This window comes from Oenanthe melanoleuca, chromosome 13, assembly GCF_029582105.1.
Source record: "Oenanthe melanoleuca isolate GR-GAL-2019-014 chromosome 13, OMel1.0, whole genome shotgun sequence".
NCBI classification, from domain to species: Eukaryota; Metazoa; Chordata; class Aves; order Passeriformes; family Muscicapidae; genus Oenanthe; species Oenanthe melanoleuca.
Window position 1 is genome coordinate 12,884,533 of NC_079347.1, and position 16,275 is coordinate 12,900,807.

The 16,275-nt window shown below is 41.2% G+C and overlaps 1 protein-coding gene across 2 annotated transcripts in view; it reads left to right on the forward strand.

Moving 5' to 3' along the window:
• The window catches only part of FSTL4 (follistatin like 4), a 192,253-nt gene that overhangs the window by 92,205 nt on the left and 83,773 nt on the right, over window positions 1-16,275 (forward strand). For both annotated transcript variants that reach the window (XM_056502543.1, XM_056502544.1), the window contains exons 5-6: window positions 8,452-8,642; window positions 12,276-12,396. In XM_056502543.1, the coding sequence (XP_056358518.1) occupies window positions 8,452-8,642; window positions 12,276-12,396 (312 nt within the window). The remainder of the gene's footprint in view (window positions 1-8,451; window positions 8,643-12,275; window positions 12,397-16,275) is intronic.

The following is a 16,275-nucleotide window of genomic DNA, read 5'->3' on the forward strand; positions in this document are numbered from 1 at the left end:
GTTTTCTCTTGTCTGTGGCCATGTGCATCAAGCACAAGGGTGATGTCTCTTAACTTCTTGTTCATCTCCTGCTTTCACTGCCTCTGTATTGAGGCTTCATTGACACAGCATCTGATGCTGCTGTGTGTACAGATAGAAGGGTCCCAGCAGATCCATTGCACCGTGTTTATTCTACTGTGTGTGTTTTGGCTTTAAACCCATGCCGGGAGCTCTCTAAAAGCATGGCAAGAGCCTTATCCCAGAGCCTTTAAAGGGATTGGACAGATATGGACAGGGAGAAGTCTGTAGATTAGTACAGAGACCCCAAAATTTCCTGCTGTCCTACAGCTGTCCTCCAAATTCTCCTTCATAACCCATCACAATGAAACCATGGTGATCAGAGCCTTCCTGCCTTTGCTGATGGCCCAAAGGTTCAGCCCATGGAAAAAAGCCTGTCATCTAACCATCCTTACAGCAAAAGCACAAGGAAATATCTAAAATGAGTACCATCTGGTTAATTCTTGCTAAAATTTTGTTGTTATTTGTTGTTTTGTTATTTGTGTCCTAATGTAAGGGACGTTTTCCTCTCCTGCTCCCTTTCTCCCTTGTCTGCACCTTAGGATGCAGCATCACTAATTTAGCTTAATAGCTTTTAAAAAGCGGAACAATACAATCTGAAGACAAAATATAATTTAGAGAGAGTAAACAGTCAAAGAGAGTTGAGTGTGTGAGAGTGTGTGTGTAAGATCATATCTCTGAGTGTAGTAATAGATTTATAGCAGAGTGGGCTGTGTTGTGGATAAATTAATCATTAGAAGCAGACATTTTTCAGTATAGAACCCATGCATAATTCACTCAGGATTTCTGTTATATTTACACTCACCTAATAGTTGAGACAAGTGATGTAGGAGTTATGAGTTGTTTGCCTTGGCTGCATGGTGTTCCTTCATATGCATTGATGTTCATAACATTGTTTCTTCCCTCTGCTTTGACAATAATTTTTAATTTTTTAACACAAAAATAGCAGCTAATACTCAGCAAGCAGCAAGTATAATCAGAATAGCCTTGTTTGCTTTTGTCTTTTCCAGGCCAAACATTGCTGTTAGTTACATCTTCTTTATGCTAAATAGTTTTTGGGACTGCTGTCTGAGTGGATCTTTGGTAGAGATGTCCTGGTGGAATGAGAGCAATCATCCACCAAATAATCCAGAAATCCCTGGCTTGGGAATGTGTTTGGGCTCTTTGTGGGCAGTGCAGTAACACTTTGTAGTACCAGGGAGGGTCTGAGCCAGCTCAGGGGGTGGGTGCTGAATTTTGGAAAAGCCACCCACTGCTGACTAGAAGCCAAAAAAGGTTCTTGCAAACATGGCCACGGTCATTTTGTTGCCAGCCACAGAAGGATAAAATTCCCAGAAAAGAGAGAAACCCCAGTCATTCAGAATGTGAGCTGCCTTAGTGAGAGCCATTGTAGCCCACAGCTCCTAGGAGAGGACAGGTAAAACATCAGGTGAGCACAACAGCAGAGCAGACCTGGGAAGGTGACATGTGGAATATGAGATTGACAGTCTGATGTAGCAGATATATGTGTAACAAAATTCATGGGTGGAAATTGAAGCTAAACAAATTAAAAATAAAATATGTTTGCCCACTGAGACTAAGTAATCATTTAAAAAATTGCTCTTGGATGCTTAAATTAGGGCTGGAAGCATTCCTGGGTGGTGTGCTATAGACCAAAAAAATTATGAAGCTGCTGCAGGGAAAATCTTGTTGAACTCAGTGCAGGAGGTCAGAGTGTGCACATAATCCCTCCTGGCTTTAAAAATCTATAAATCTGTGGCACACTGCCTAGGTGGTGATAGGCACTTGATAAATTGCATTTATTGTGTCTTTTCCCACCTGCAGGCTTCTTCTTGCCTCCCTCCCTGGGGCTGCTCCTGCTCCCTTCCAGGCAGGACACAAATCTAGAACTTGCCTTTGGACTTGCCAAACCAAGTTGTAATTCTTGGGCTTCCCAAGAAAGGCTGAAAATTCATCCATCTCTTCCAGTGCATTTGGGGCTGAGGCATATGATCCATTTAGCTTTATGCAGTTTGGAAGGTATATAGTTTAAGGTAGAAATAGAGTTTTTGTTTATGGGACTGGGAATTAATATTCCCATGCTGTAAGTTTTTAATATATTTTTAAAGCTCACAGAGTAATAGATGGGTGCTTTCTCTTGTAATAAAATGAAATATTGAAACAAATATACACTGAGGCAAGCTTTAACTCTTCCAGGTTGTAAATGTCTATTGTTTAATAGTATCTTCATGGCATATATTCCATTCCACTTCTGTGATAAATTTGGTGAGCTCCCAGTTGCTGCTAAATTATATATGGATACCTGATAAATGTACATCTTATTAGCTGAAACACATCCCTAAGATAAGCAAGTTCATTTGGATTTTTATTGTTAATTGCATTTTTTCAGCAGAGGCAACTGAAGGATGTTCATGAATTTGCATGATGTTAAACATCTGCTCCTCTTAGCAGGAACTTAACCAGAGTTTCACTTAACCTGTAAATTCAAATGAGGAGTAAAACAGGTACTCATCCTTTGAGATACTTGGCTGTGTGTAAAGGAGGCAGGCAAGTGATGCTGTGAGGGTGCAGGATGTAATCAGCAGCGTTGCCTAAATGTCACATCTGTGTGTGTGGCTTCCTCTGTGCACAGAGATGGTCTTCAGTGATGTTTGGAGGCAGCAGGAAGCTCCCTGTGTCATTATCAGGTGTTATAGGAACACTGCAGAGGGGTTATGTGCAGTGTAATTGCTGCAGAGCACAGCCTGGTATTTTATAGGAAACTTTCTCTGAATGATCAGAAGTTAAATGGTTGTTATCACAGATTTTTATATATTAAAATTTGTGTTAATTTCTCTTCATCCTTAATTGGTTTGCTCAGACCTTGTATAGAATCATGGAATCATTAAGGTTGGAAAAGACCCCCAAGATCATAAAGTCCAACCTTCAGCCAAATATCCCTGTTACCACTAACCCATTGCAAAGTGCTTCATCTGCTCATTTTTTTAACTCTTTCAGGGATGATGACAACTCTGCCTCTTCCCTGAGCAGCCTGTTCCAAGGTTTAACCACTCTTTCAATGGAGAATTTTTTCCTAATATGCCACCTGTAGTATTTATGGCCTATAAAAATCAGAGTTGGGGAGATTCAAAACTCACAGATATCTCTAAACTGGAAGAAATTGTCAGTTCCAAAAAGGTTTCTTGATGTTCTCCTCCTGCAGCTGCACTTGCTCAGAGGAGCCTGTTCATGTAAATTGTTGAGAAAAGCAGTTATTTTCTTCTTTCCAACCACACAGGAAAATTGGGAGGAAAGTCCAGCTAAACTCTCCATGCATGTGCAGAAACAAGCAATTAAAGGAAGAGGAAGATAGAAAGAGACAGATAAAAAATGTGCATGGCAGAATGGGGATTTGCAAAGAGACCCCTGAAGAACTGAAGTCATCTTTAATTTTCCTGTCCCCATGTGAACTTATTCTGTCAAGTCAAACAGGCTGTAAGGCAACAGATCATTGGGGTAAAGAGTTCACATAATGTTCAGCAGTCAGATCTTTTGGGACCACATTTCTGCTGTTCAGACAACACATTCATTTTGTGTGTAGGAAAATGGGCTGGTGCTGATGAGGAATTTTGCCATAAATGGCACAACAATTAAGAAGCCACACTCAGAAATAAATTCATAACATTTTAGTTTAGTCATTTTCTGATCCTTCTAACACTGCCACATAAAGCCTGAGTGAAATACAGGGAAAGGGCTGTTTTGAAAACAGAATTTTCTCCAACCCCTTTAATTTTGTCTAGAGATGTTATTTTCAGTAACGATATCTTTTTTTGCCCTATAGATATAGATGAGAAAACAAATCTTACTGCTCTCATCTCCTGCACTGAATTTCTTCCTGGAGATGAAAACTGCCATAGGAACAGCTGAAAATAGTCAGCATGGTCTGAGAGGATCTGTCAAATAAAATGCCACCCCCGATGCCTCCTGCCTTAGAAATTACACTCTTCAGCTGGCTCCAGACTGTTCTTTATTACCACATATGGTGGTGCTGAAGGGTTGCCTAGAAAATTAGTGCCACTGGAGTTCCTCCTTCAGTGGTGGGGGTTGTTTTCATCCTCCCCCAGGGACAGTGAGCAGAAGCACTGTCCTGCCCTGGTGGGTGGATTTCAGGCAGGTGGAAGGATCCAGGAGCCAAATGGGGCTGGCAGCTCTGTGTGGGATGCCAGGTTATGTCTTGTCTCACCTGCAGTGATAACACACTGAGTCTAATCCTGTGCTGAGAGCTGCAGATTTTCAAGGGCTTGAGCCCAGATCTGAGAGCATATGGACCTGTGCTCCAGCTGTGTGGAGATGCCACTCAGGGGGAACTTCTGGAGAGTTTTTGAAGGGTCACAAGAAGTTTGAATCTCTTTTTATGCCTTCTTGTGTGTTTCTTGATAATCACACACTCTTATACTTAGGCTGGATGCTAATGGCTGCACAGCTTCTCTCACAGATTTTAGGAGGAGCTGCAGGTGCCCCCTGCCATTCTTGCAGCCCATATGGTTTTGCTGAAAAATAGCTCAGGAACCAGTGGGACTCAAATCCTCTAAAGACTTCAGTGTGTGTTCAGGCTCACATCTGCTGTCAGGTGATCTGCACATCAGGGTCTCAGAGATTGGTGCTCTGTGGGTGTTATCAGATCATTCTTGATATTTAAAGAAGTACTGACATTTCGAGTAATCATAGTATTGTAAGGCACCTTGCATGGTAATATTTCACTGAGAGATTAGTTTCCCCGTCAAAGCCAGCCCTTCACTTCCTCAGTTTATTTTTATTTTGTACCCTGCATTCCTTTGAAGGACACTTTCATCTCCAGCCTGGCTGTTCCTCTGTTATCAGCTTTTACTCAGAACTGGGTTGAAGATTGCTGTGGGATCCAAGTGTAAAAACCTGCAGCAATTCACAGAAACCAGGAGTAAAATTTTTAAAGAGGCCAATTATTGAGGGAGCTGGATTAATGATCTGTCATCACAATTTAGCCACATTCACCACTGACCTTTCACAGGGAGGATTCTCTTGATGAATTTAGATCATTACTGAGTTCTGACATAAAAGCATAATGGCATTCTGTGTTTCTTGGCAGGCTGATCAATGTTTTATCTGCCAAAGCATGCAGAAGTGCTAAACAGGATGAATTACATCGCTGCTGCAAACCAGAGCAAAAAGCACCATTGCTTGGAGTGAGCAGGGCATGTAAATTTGATTGTTATTTGCCCCATTTTAGCAACCAGACCTTCATATGCTGGATTTTTCTTTTACTCTTCTTCTGCCTTGCTGTTATGTTTTGTTTTGTTTTGTTTTGTTTTGTTTTAAATTCAAACAGTTCAAGGCTTCACTGGGTTTGAAAATGCTCTAAACTGATAAGAAGGGCTTGTTTCTTAGGAGATCTTCCCCAGTGTGAAGAGAGAAATAATGGACTAGAATTGAAGAATCAGTTTAGGGCATGACAGAATAGCAATTTTAGCTCATCCAGGATTTGTCTGGGTGTCTCTCTGTGTGTTGGCTCCCCAGCTGTGTGGTGAGGATGGTACACACAGGGGGTCAGCTGGCAGTACCACACAGGAGCCTGGAACATGTCTGGTGGCATTTCTGATGTTTAGATACAGAGAAGGGAAGGAACACTCCAAAACCCATCCCTGAAGAGCAGTGGTGGTCAGCTAAAATCAGAGAATCAGAAAATCCTGAGTTAGAAGTCCACAAGGATTATCAAGTCCAGCTCCTGGCCCTGCACAGCATAACTCCAGATATCCCACCATGTGCCTCAGAGTATTGTCCAAATGCTCCTTGGGTTCTGTCAGGCTTGGTGACCATTCCCTGGGCAGCCAATTGCAGTGGCCAGCCACCCTCTGGGGGAAGAGCCTTTTCCTAACACCCAACCTAAACCTCCCAATACAGGTTGCAATTGTGAGCAGAGTCCAAGTCCCTGGGGAGCTCTAACAAGGAAACCAATCTGAGAGACATCCATCAGCAGGGCCAACCAAGAAGAGCAGCCTGAGATGAGATAAACTGCTAATGATGAGCTTGTGTTGCAAAGGAAACTTCTGGGGCCAGTCAGCAGAGGGAGAGGAGAGTGGGGATAAGTGAGAGGGCACACAGACATTCTTTTTGCTTAGCAATCATGTTTGTAATACCTGGAAGAACAGAACAAGAGGTGGCAGAAGCCTAAAGACAGTATTTAGTAGATAAAATTGGTAGATCCTTGGCATAGTGTAAGAAGATTACAGATGTCAGGACAGCAGGAGAGGGTGAGAGGGAAGGAGGGGATGTACAGAGCTTTGCTCTCCAAGACATATAAACCAGCTCAGTGTCAGCAGTGGGTCAGCCCACCCAGGTCTCACCATGTGTGCTGCCTGTGGCTGTGCTGTGCCCACTAGTGGAAGCCACAAAGCAGAAACAGAAGTGGAAGAAAATTAAATCACTTCCCCTATCCTCATTAGCCCTAGATACGTTTCTAGGATTAGCTTTTGACTGAAAATAAAATTCCAGCTCAGAGAAAAAATATTGCAGTAGCTAAAACAGTATTTACAACAGAATAGCTTGATTAAATGGATACAGTAATCAGGTTTTCTCTTAAATAAGCTGGTGATTGAATGAAGAAAAAAATTCATAATGCCTTCACAAACCATCAAATGACATGGTTGGGAATAAAGAAGTCAAGAATAATAAACACAATTAATAGTAGCTGAATAGCCTTGTTTTTTTCTGTTAAACAAGACTGATCCCAAGTGGGACCCAGTGGTTTTTGGAGGTTGTTTAGAGGGAAGGAAAAATGTATCAGTTGCTCAATATTGCTGAGCAGCAAGAAACTCTCCAAACTAGATGGGACTGAGTTCAGGGTAGGAAATAAGCCTTGTCTGCAATTCTTGTTCATGGAGCAGGAGGGCACTGACCTGACTGGTAAGCACATGTTCAGCTTCTGTGTCCTCTCTCACCTTCTCAAGTCATGATGCTTTTGAAGATGTGAGCACAAAATATGAAGGGTGGAAAAAATAAAACGTGACAGTAGATGGGTTTGCTATCAGAGAAATGCCTTCCACCTGGAATTTTAATTGGGTTTTGGTTGGAGTGGGACCAAGAGGTCCAAAATGTTTCAGCTCAGCAAGAAAAGGACAGGAACATTAGTTGTCACTGTGCCAGAATCTTCTGTTATTTTTCAGAGGAGTAATGTTTAGTCTTTGGGGAGCTGATCTACAAGGGTATTGTGCCTTAAACTGAGGTGGGACCATGTTCTCTTAGTTTTAAGAGATTAAATCTCTTAGATTTAAGATTAAATCTTTGATTTAATCCAACAGGATCAGTGATGGAATTCAAAAGAAAAAAGTTTGTTTTAAAACAAGTATTGCAAAGAGTAAGGCTATTTACACTGGAGGGAAATTACATTACAGACATAAGGACATCTGAGGGGAGCAGCTGAATGTGTTGATGCTGTTGGTGGGATATGGTTGGTACCCACAGAGTGTGGAACAGCTGAAGCCTGGGGGTTCTCCAGGGTCTGCTCCAAGGCTCCTGCAAGGCACCAGCCACTGTGCTCTGCACCAAAGCAAACAGATTTGCACGAAAAGATAGTTGCCATTTCTCATTCTGCCAAGTTCTGCCAGACAACAGATGAGCAGAAAAGGATAATAATATCTTACACCACTTTGGGCATGTGGGCACATTTCCTTGAGGAGGAGAAGAGCTGGGAGAGCTGGATGCTGCAGGCACAGTGTGAGCTCTCAGGGTCAGGAGGGTTCCATCTGACCTCTTCAGCCAAGCCAGAGCCACTTCAGGGAGAGTGGCTTGAGGGCTTTTCCCTGATAAAAACCTTTTTCCTGGTCAGGGGCAGGACAGTGTTTATTTCAGCCTGCAGCAGGGTGAGGAGAGCAGGCACTGGTGACACCATAGCTGCAGGGGCACCCCTGCCCTGCACTCCTCACTGTCCTTCCTCTGACTCTGCCACCCCAGCCTCTAAGGAGTCCTTGAGATCAGCCCCATGTTTGATATAGGGTGACACTCTGAGGTGCCATTTACATTCATGGAACTTCCTAAACATCAGCTTGTCCAGGCTGATTTTTTACTATATGGGATAAATTTATCTAGAAAAGCATAGGGCTGATTTAATATTTGTGGGAGTTACAAAACTGAGTGTGGAAGTCTGTAACTGAAGCCCTATAAAATCTGGAAGGTAACATGCTGGAGAGTATCCCTGACAGCAGGATTTAGGAAATCTGCCAGCTATTACAAAAGGTAATGACTGCAGGAGCTCCTCAAGTGCCGAGCTGAGTGGAGCTGAGTATGCAGACATATGTGCCTAATTTTTCCCTTTAGGAGCTCAGTCCTTTGAAAAGATCAAGGTAAATGCACATGGTCCAGTAATGCTGTCTTATCTCTCAGGTGGCAGCTGCACAATGGCAGACTACAGCCAGCTGAAGAGCATCCTGCTGGACAGGCAGGCTGGCCAGCAGAGCCCCCCCAGCAGCCTGGCCAAGGACAGAGCAGCCCAGAAACGCTTCCTTGTTGAAGAGCTGTTCAAGCACTGGGATCTGGACAGTGATGGGCACCTCAGCAGCTCTGAACTGGCTCAGGTAGGTCTGCTGCTCAGTGAGAATGGAATTATGAAGTGGATTGCCATTCAAAGTGTGAATTGAATGTAACACAGCAGCACTCATGTGGGAATGGTCATTTGTACCTTTCCAGTCAGCTGCAGGTAAAGGAGGAAATTCTAACACAGACTGTGAGTCTCTCTGCATCTCCCTGGAGTCAGTGTTGTCTCAAACATTTACAGCCCATCTCCAAACAAAAAAACATGTCAGTTTTCCAGCCCCATCCATACTCCTCAAAATAGATAATAATCCTTGCTCTGCTGACACCTTCTGAAGTATTTCTGGTTAGCTGGCTTTGGGAGAATTAATTTAGATTTTTTAAGTGCTTGCAATTAGGGAGAAATCTCTCCATTCTTCTCCCTGCCTTCTGAACTGTGCAGTAGTGTAGAGTAATGTGACAGCAAAGTTGGAATGTTTTTCAACAGGTTTATTGTCCTAAAATCCCTGGGCAGATGCTGAAATGTTGATTAGCAGAAATTGATAGAAAAGATAAGAGCTTGAAAAAAATGTTATTTCTAATTTCAGGCATGCTGTGCTGTTGGAATTAATCTCATTGGTAAAGTGAAGCAAACATTCATCCTGGGCACTTGATCTGTGTCCTCAGCTTGCTCTTTGCTCATTCAGACCTGGGAAAACACTCCTCTAATGTGTCTTTTCCATTCCATTTATGTCATCTATGAGAAGAATTAGAAACAAATGCCTTTTAAGAGCCCTTTGGAAGCCAGTCCTATCTGGGAATCTATTCCAGTTTCCAAAGCTGTTACTTCAGAGTTATGGAATGGTTTGGGTGGGAAGGAACCTTAAAGCTTATCTCATTCCAACCCTGCCATGGGCAGGGACACCTGCCACTAGACCAGGTTGTCCAGAGTTCACCCTTGAGTGTCTCATCTGCACTCTTACTTCCCAGGGAGCACAGAGAGTGTTGCAGGCATGAGCCTGCTCCTCCCTGAGCTCCCTCCTCTCCAGGACAGTTTGTGCTGCATTTTAATCCTCAGGCTGTTGGCAGGATGCTTGATCCTTTCCACACAATGCAAAGTGTCAGCAGAAATTCCCTTAGATCTCAGGGCTGTGAATACATGCAATATTTCCTCTGAAGGCAATGATTTTTTCATACAGACATAGTAGCTATAAGAAAACACTTTTATCTGAATTCCAAGCCAGCTTTTACATAGTGGCATCTAAGTGTCTGTTCTACTCTCTAATTTTTTTGCCCTTCTTACATGAAACTTATTTTATTGGGATTTTAAAACTCTCATGGAAATAAAGGTTTGGCAGCCTGCAAGCAATTGTTACTGCAAAGCAGCACAGACAGTGCTATAAGATTTGCCTCAAAGTTCCTCTGGGCTTTGTCTGCAGATGTGCCTGCAGCCCAGGTCTCTCTCACAAGTGCATGCAAAGACATTGGCTACTCTTATTTTAATTCTTCTCACTGTTATTAAAATCAGTAAATGTGCCTGAACATCTGGAACCCACTTCAGTTTGATAGACCAGAGTAAGTTCAGCCTCAGCCAGGAGCCCTCTCACCCAACCATTCTCCATACAATCTGGCATGGCTGAATTGACAGTGAGGTCACCTCTCAAAAGACAAAATAATGCCAATTAATGCACAATTAAGATAAGGCATGAGTGCCTTTAATCCTGAGCTGAGTGGCTCTGGTCTTGGGTGCCTTAGTGGCAGCATGGCTGAGTCCCTGCCAAGCTAGGGACACATCTGTGGGGCAGCTCTGCACTCTCACAGCAGGATTCACAGTTTGTTTGTAGCATGCCAATTATTTATTTTTCTTTTTAACAAGATTGTTTTTATGTGCTCTTACAAGTCCAGTTTATCCACCCAGGTTTCGAGGGACTTTTTTTTAGGTAATGAGCAATTTTTAATAACCCAGGTTATAGTCTTAACATAACTATTCTTTCCTCTTTCTCAGGTAGATTTGTAATTGATTTGCATTAGCTCTCTATTTTTAAGCTCTCTGCAACTTTAAATTTCCCCCAAAGATGGCAATTTCATTGCCTGTGGGCAGAGAAAGCTGGGCTGAGCATGATGCAGTGAGATCAGGCTGCTGGATGAGCTGGTGCTGTGCCTTTGCTTTGTTTTATTTAATAGAAAAATAGTCTCTCGAGCACTATAACCTTGTCTGCAAGCAAAAACTCAAGGCAGGTAACTTGCACTGCTGCAGTAAAAAGCAATTTTTAAGACCTGAAAGTGGATCTTTAGGAGGCTCATTGCAGAGGGATTCACCCCAAAGGAGAATCCCTCCAGGGGGATGGTCCTTCATCGATGCAGCACCCATTTGTTTGTTCACAACAGAATTGCTCTGAGCAAAGCAATGGCAGCAGATGGCCCATCCCCTTCTATTTAGAGCTGGTTTGCCTCCTGTCTGCTGGGAGACTCTATCCAGTATTTTCCCTCTGGACCCAACAGTGAAATTCCCATGTGGTTTTGCAACCATGGATATATAAGGTTATTAACAATGGTGGTAATTGGATTGTTTTTTCCATTTAAATCTTTAATGTATTTTAAAGTCAGATTTATAAATCAACCAAGTGTGTCACAGCTGAAGTGTTTTCCACTGTTTTTTTTTTTCCTGACGTAGTAAAAACTTGTCAGTCTTATGAAAAGTTAATCAACTTTTTATACAAAGGGTAGACAGAGGGAAATTTCCATCTTTAGAGGATTTATCTTGGAAGTTATGGTTGATCTCACTTTTATTGAATATTTTTTACTTGCTAGGTGAAGGGTCATTTTTTAGCATTATTACTTTAAATTGCTTCAACATAATGGGTCAAGACTAGAATAATAAATAAGAGTCCCTGGCCTACAGGAAAAAGCTTTCCTATATGGAAGATGCAACAGTTCAACAGTTTTCTTCATGTTGTACAATAAATTCAGAGAACCCAAATGATATGTTGAAAAAACACAAGAAACAAACTGTCAAGGGTTGGAAAAGCACATCAGTGTTGAGTAGTTTCCTGTTCTAGTCCTAAAATCAGGGAATACCATTTTTTCCTTACTTAAAGGGGAGAAAGGAGGAGCACACTTTTGTTTTTCTCTGTTGAATATTTATTTTTCAGTCCGTTTACAAAATGAAAATGCATTTCTGTGCTGCTGGTAATGGAAGGGCTCTTCAGTCCATGGTCCATGAAGGGCTGCAGGAATATGAATATCTTGATAGAAAGAAAATATGTAAAGATAGATACGATAATGTGGGATTCTGGTGAAGGCCAGGGAAAAAGCAGGCTTGGATTTTCCCAAGCTGCTCAAGGAAAACATGAGAGAAAGAATTATAACAATGACAAGCACCTGCTGGATGTGTGAAAGACATGATGTTTTCATGAAATTATGTTTACCAGGGGTGTTACCTGCCTTGCACCAATGAAATTACTTCTGTTCTCAGCTCCATGATGTACTCTACAGAAGTGTAGTTTAATTCTTTAATAAAGGGCTTTTTGCTTCTCTTCTGCCTGAAGGAAATATTGTTGCTACATCCTTTTCGCCGCTCTCCTATCCCAGTAACAACATGATAATCTATTTATCTATTTATCTACCTAAGTCCCCATGAAAAATCTACCAGGTGTAGCATTCCATTCCATGTAAGTTACCTGCTGTCTTTGCTGCAGCTAACGAAGGAGGAGGGCCTGGAAGATGATTTGCTGGGCTGTACAATTGAAGACCTTCTCCAGTTTGATGATTACAACAACGACGGCCGCCTGACCCTGCAGGAGCTCTACACTGCCTTCCGTGAGTCCCTGCTTTGCTCTGCCCCTGCTTTGGCTGTTTGAAGCCTGTGAATATCTGTGAGGGCACTGCTGTCTTCCTAGGTGATCCCTTTTTTGTCTTTAATGCCATGAGAACACTTTGGAAGGCTTGTTTCCAAAGGTTTCTTGCTCCACAGAAAGCAGGAAGCAGGAGGTTGGTACAGGTGTGTCAAGTTTATTGTTTTCTTCTGTGTTTTGTTGTGCTTCTTGATGATGGCAAGGGAGAGATGGTGGCCTGGCCAAGGTCTGTAGTCCTGAGTATGTGGTTTGATTAACCCTAAAGAAAAAAGATGGAAACCTCCAAAGGTGCTGTGATAATATGAGTTAGTTTGCTGTGGGGAAGGTGTTTACTGAATATTTGCCTGGGAATTATGTTTTCTACATTTTGATTCCATGTTAAGGATGGTATTAAAGTGTGCAGTCATGATACAAATATCAGCATCCTGTGCAAGCATCTGGGGATCACAGAGCTGTTTAAACACTGGGATATAACAAATACTTGTGTTATGCCGTTTCTCTTCATAAATTTATGTTCTTGCTTTAAGTTAAGCTTCCATTGAAGTCCATCTCTGGAAAAGGCCCACACTGTCTCCTTCATCTGGGTGACAGAAAGTTGTATTGTTTCCTGTTCCTTTGGGATACTAAAGAAAAAGAGAAATGGGCAGGGTTATTCAGTAATCAGGACAGTGAGCTACAGGTGTGATTAAGATATGGTTAAAAATTAAGCAGGGTTCAAACATTAACTGTTGAGTACTGGGAAAGGGCCAATAACAAGCTGGTTACCTCTTAAGCATGATTCTGTTCTAAAAAGGGTAATGTCTGTTTTCTTGATTTACAGCTTTTCATTAAAATAAAACCAATTTAGATAATAATCACAAAATGGTTTGGGTTGGAAGGGACCTTAAAGATTATCAAATTCCATCCCCCTGCCATGGGCAAGGACACCTGGCACTAGATTCCACTCCAAGCCCCATCCAACCTGGCTTTCAGCTTTTCCAGGGATGGGGCAGCCACAGCTTCTCTGTGCCAGGGCCCCCCACCCTCAGAGGGAAGAGTTTCTCCATAAAATATCCAGTCTAGCCCTGTGCTCTGTCAGTTTGAAGCCATTCCCCATTTTCCTATCATACCATGCCCTTGTCAAAAGTCCCTCTCCAGCTCTCCTGTAGGCTGCCTTTAAATACTGGAAGGCTATTTAAATCTTTAAGATTAGCTTTAAGATCAGCCCCAGTCATCACCATGGATCTGTTTGAACCACACATGCATTTAATTCAACACAGCAGATGTACAGTAAAACATAAAATCTCATACATTAAGAAGGCATAAAGTGTATTAACTCAGCTATAAAGGCTTGACATGCAGTTATTTGGGAGCATATTTGGATCAGCAGGTTCTCAAAGTCATATCCACTCAAACCTAAATTCCAAGAATTATTTATGTGGATTTTTGGTTCAGTGAATTTTAAGTAGGCAATGAAAATAAGACAAGTACCAAATATTAACCAATTAATAGCAATAGTATTGATAAACTGCAAAACTATCCTAACAAAACACAGGGTGTAACAGTGATTGTTTGTCCAAGGAATTTTGTATCTGAACAGAACTGCTCACCATCTGAAGCTGAAAACCAGACTGACTTCTCCATTTTCAATCTTCCCAGAATCCTGAGTTTTATCTAGAGCCACTAATGGCTCACCAGCTTTTAATTTAAAACCAAAGTTAATTGCTTGCAACTTCTGAAATTTTGGGCAACCTGGAAGCAAATTCAATACCTGGTTAAAGTATATTTTTTCCCTTTACTTTATTAAATGATGTAGGAAAAAATCTCAAAAATACTTTAAACACTTAAGGGCACACTTTCGTTTATGAAAATTTTGTTTATAAGATTTCTGTTTTGTTATGAGTCAGAATTTTACTGCTGCAGAATTTACTGTTTAAAGGTTTAAAAGTAGAGCATCCTGTGCATTTCCCCTATTTTTTGCCTATGAGAGAAATCTTTTTGTTGATTGAAGTTCACCCAAGCCATGAATTGTGGCTGCCACAGGCTGGCAGCAAGCTGAGTAACATAATTACCAAAATTCAGTGACATCAGAAAGTCTCAATCTAATTTATCCTCTCCAAAACTGTCACATATGTTTTGGTGCTCTGTGCTCTGGTAGAGTGTCACAGTGTTGGAAAGGTTTGAAAATGACCTTGATAATGTGAAGAGCTTCCCAATTTGGCATTCTTGTCCTCATTAGAAGTTGCATTTAATTTTAGAGAGTCTTGTAGCCTTGCTGTAACTCACAGAGCCACAAAAGGCCTTTTCCTCTCACTCCATGTGTGTCTCTTGCTTTCCCTTGACCCATCCTCTCTCTATAAGACACTCAGGGACCCAAAGGTTATTTTTCTTCCCCATCATGTTGATCATCTGTAAATAAATGAAAAGTGCATGGATGAGAGAAATCCAAAGTGTTACATTTTCTGAAATGTAGTTTTACCAGTACCAGCACTACATCTAATAGATGTTATTATTAACTTCTACCCATGCTAATAATTTTCATACACATTTAATGCATCGTTGTGGATTATGGACAAAAATAATGGCCTTCCTTCTAAACCTACCATCTTTTCTCTGATTTTCTGTAAGTTCTTTTGTTCCTTACCCCCAAGAATAGAACTGTTAAGAGTTTTCTTGTGTCTATGAGGGTGACTAGAAATATCTATTAACACAGGATTAAAGTGTCAACTCTTCAAATTGCCTTAATCATACACAAGTAGTCCATGAGACAGATGAAGCACTCTCATGGCAGCTCTGGTGAAAACCACTTGTAGGTGTCTATTAATTCCTCATAATAAAACTTCATTAGATAAGGAGTCTCAGGATCATAATTAAAAAAAAAAAATCTGATATTATGATCTTGAAATTTGTCACATGCCAAAAATAGAGTACTAGAAAGATTATTTGTCTGTTGTCTTTTCCTTAGCTTGTCACAAAGATTCAATACATGATTAATAAATGGAAGTCTTAGTTGTCATAAGAGCTAAAGCAGTGCATGCATCTAATTCATCAGCACAGAGATAGTCTGGTGAGTTGGCAGGCATATCACTCAGCTGAGTCATACTTTAAAGAATGCTCAGATGGGTGGTTTTTGGATATAATTTCTGGCACTGTATCTGACTGGAGGTCATTAGAATTAGGCATGACACTTCTGGCTTTCCTATTGTCTTCCCCAATGGGCAAGTGGCAGGTTGGCAGATGTGAAAGCCCAACTTAAGAAAAAATGTCTCTGTAATCTTCTAGATCTGTATCATCATCATCATTGTCATCATCAATATGGACAGGTCAATTTGTAATGCAGATTATTGAGGGAGAGGGAAAAGATGCATTCAATCAAAATGCCTTTATCCTGTCAACACTGTTTAGCTAATAAGGAGTTATTAAACCAACAACAAAACCCCCTTAAATTCTAGATCATGGCACATTAAAGTACTTTTCTGATGTCATAGCTGGACCAGAACCACCTGCAAAGGAAATTTGAAATAAAAATACTAAATTGTTATTTTTCAGTCCAGTCATTACTTGCCATGGTCTATTGCATTTAAGTTAAATGTAGACAGAAAATTGCTGTTTCTGTAAGATGAGAGGCATGTCATCTATGGATATATTGCTACCTAAAGAACACAAGTAGGGATATTTTTAATGCAGGAATGCAGCTGCAGGATTATTGTGCTCTTAGCTCCAATTAAGGAGTATAAGATGATGTTTTTCTTTCCTCCCTGATTCTGTTTTAGGTCAAATCTTCCCTTTTTTAATATGTCCTTAATATTAACCAAAAAAGCACAAGGAAGAAATATGAAAATATATATATATATACACTTTCAGC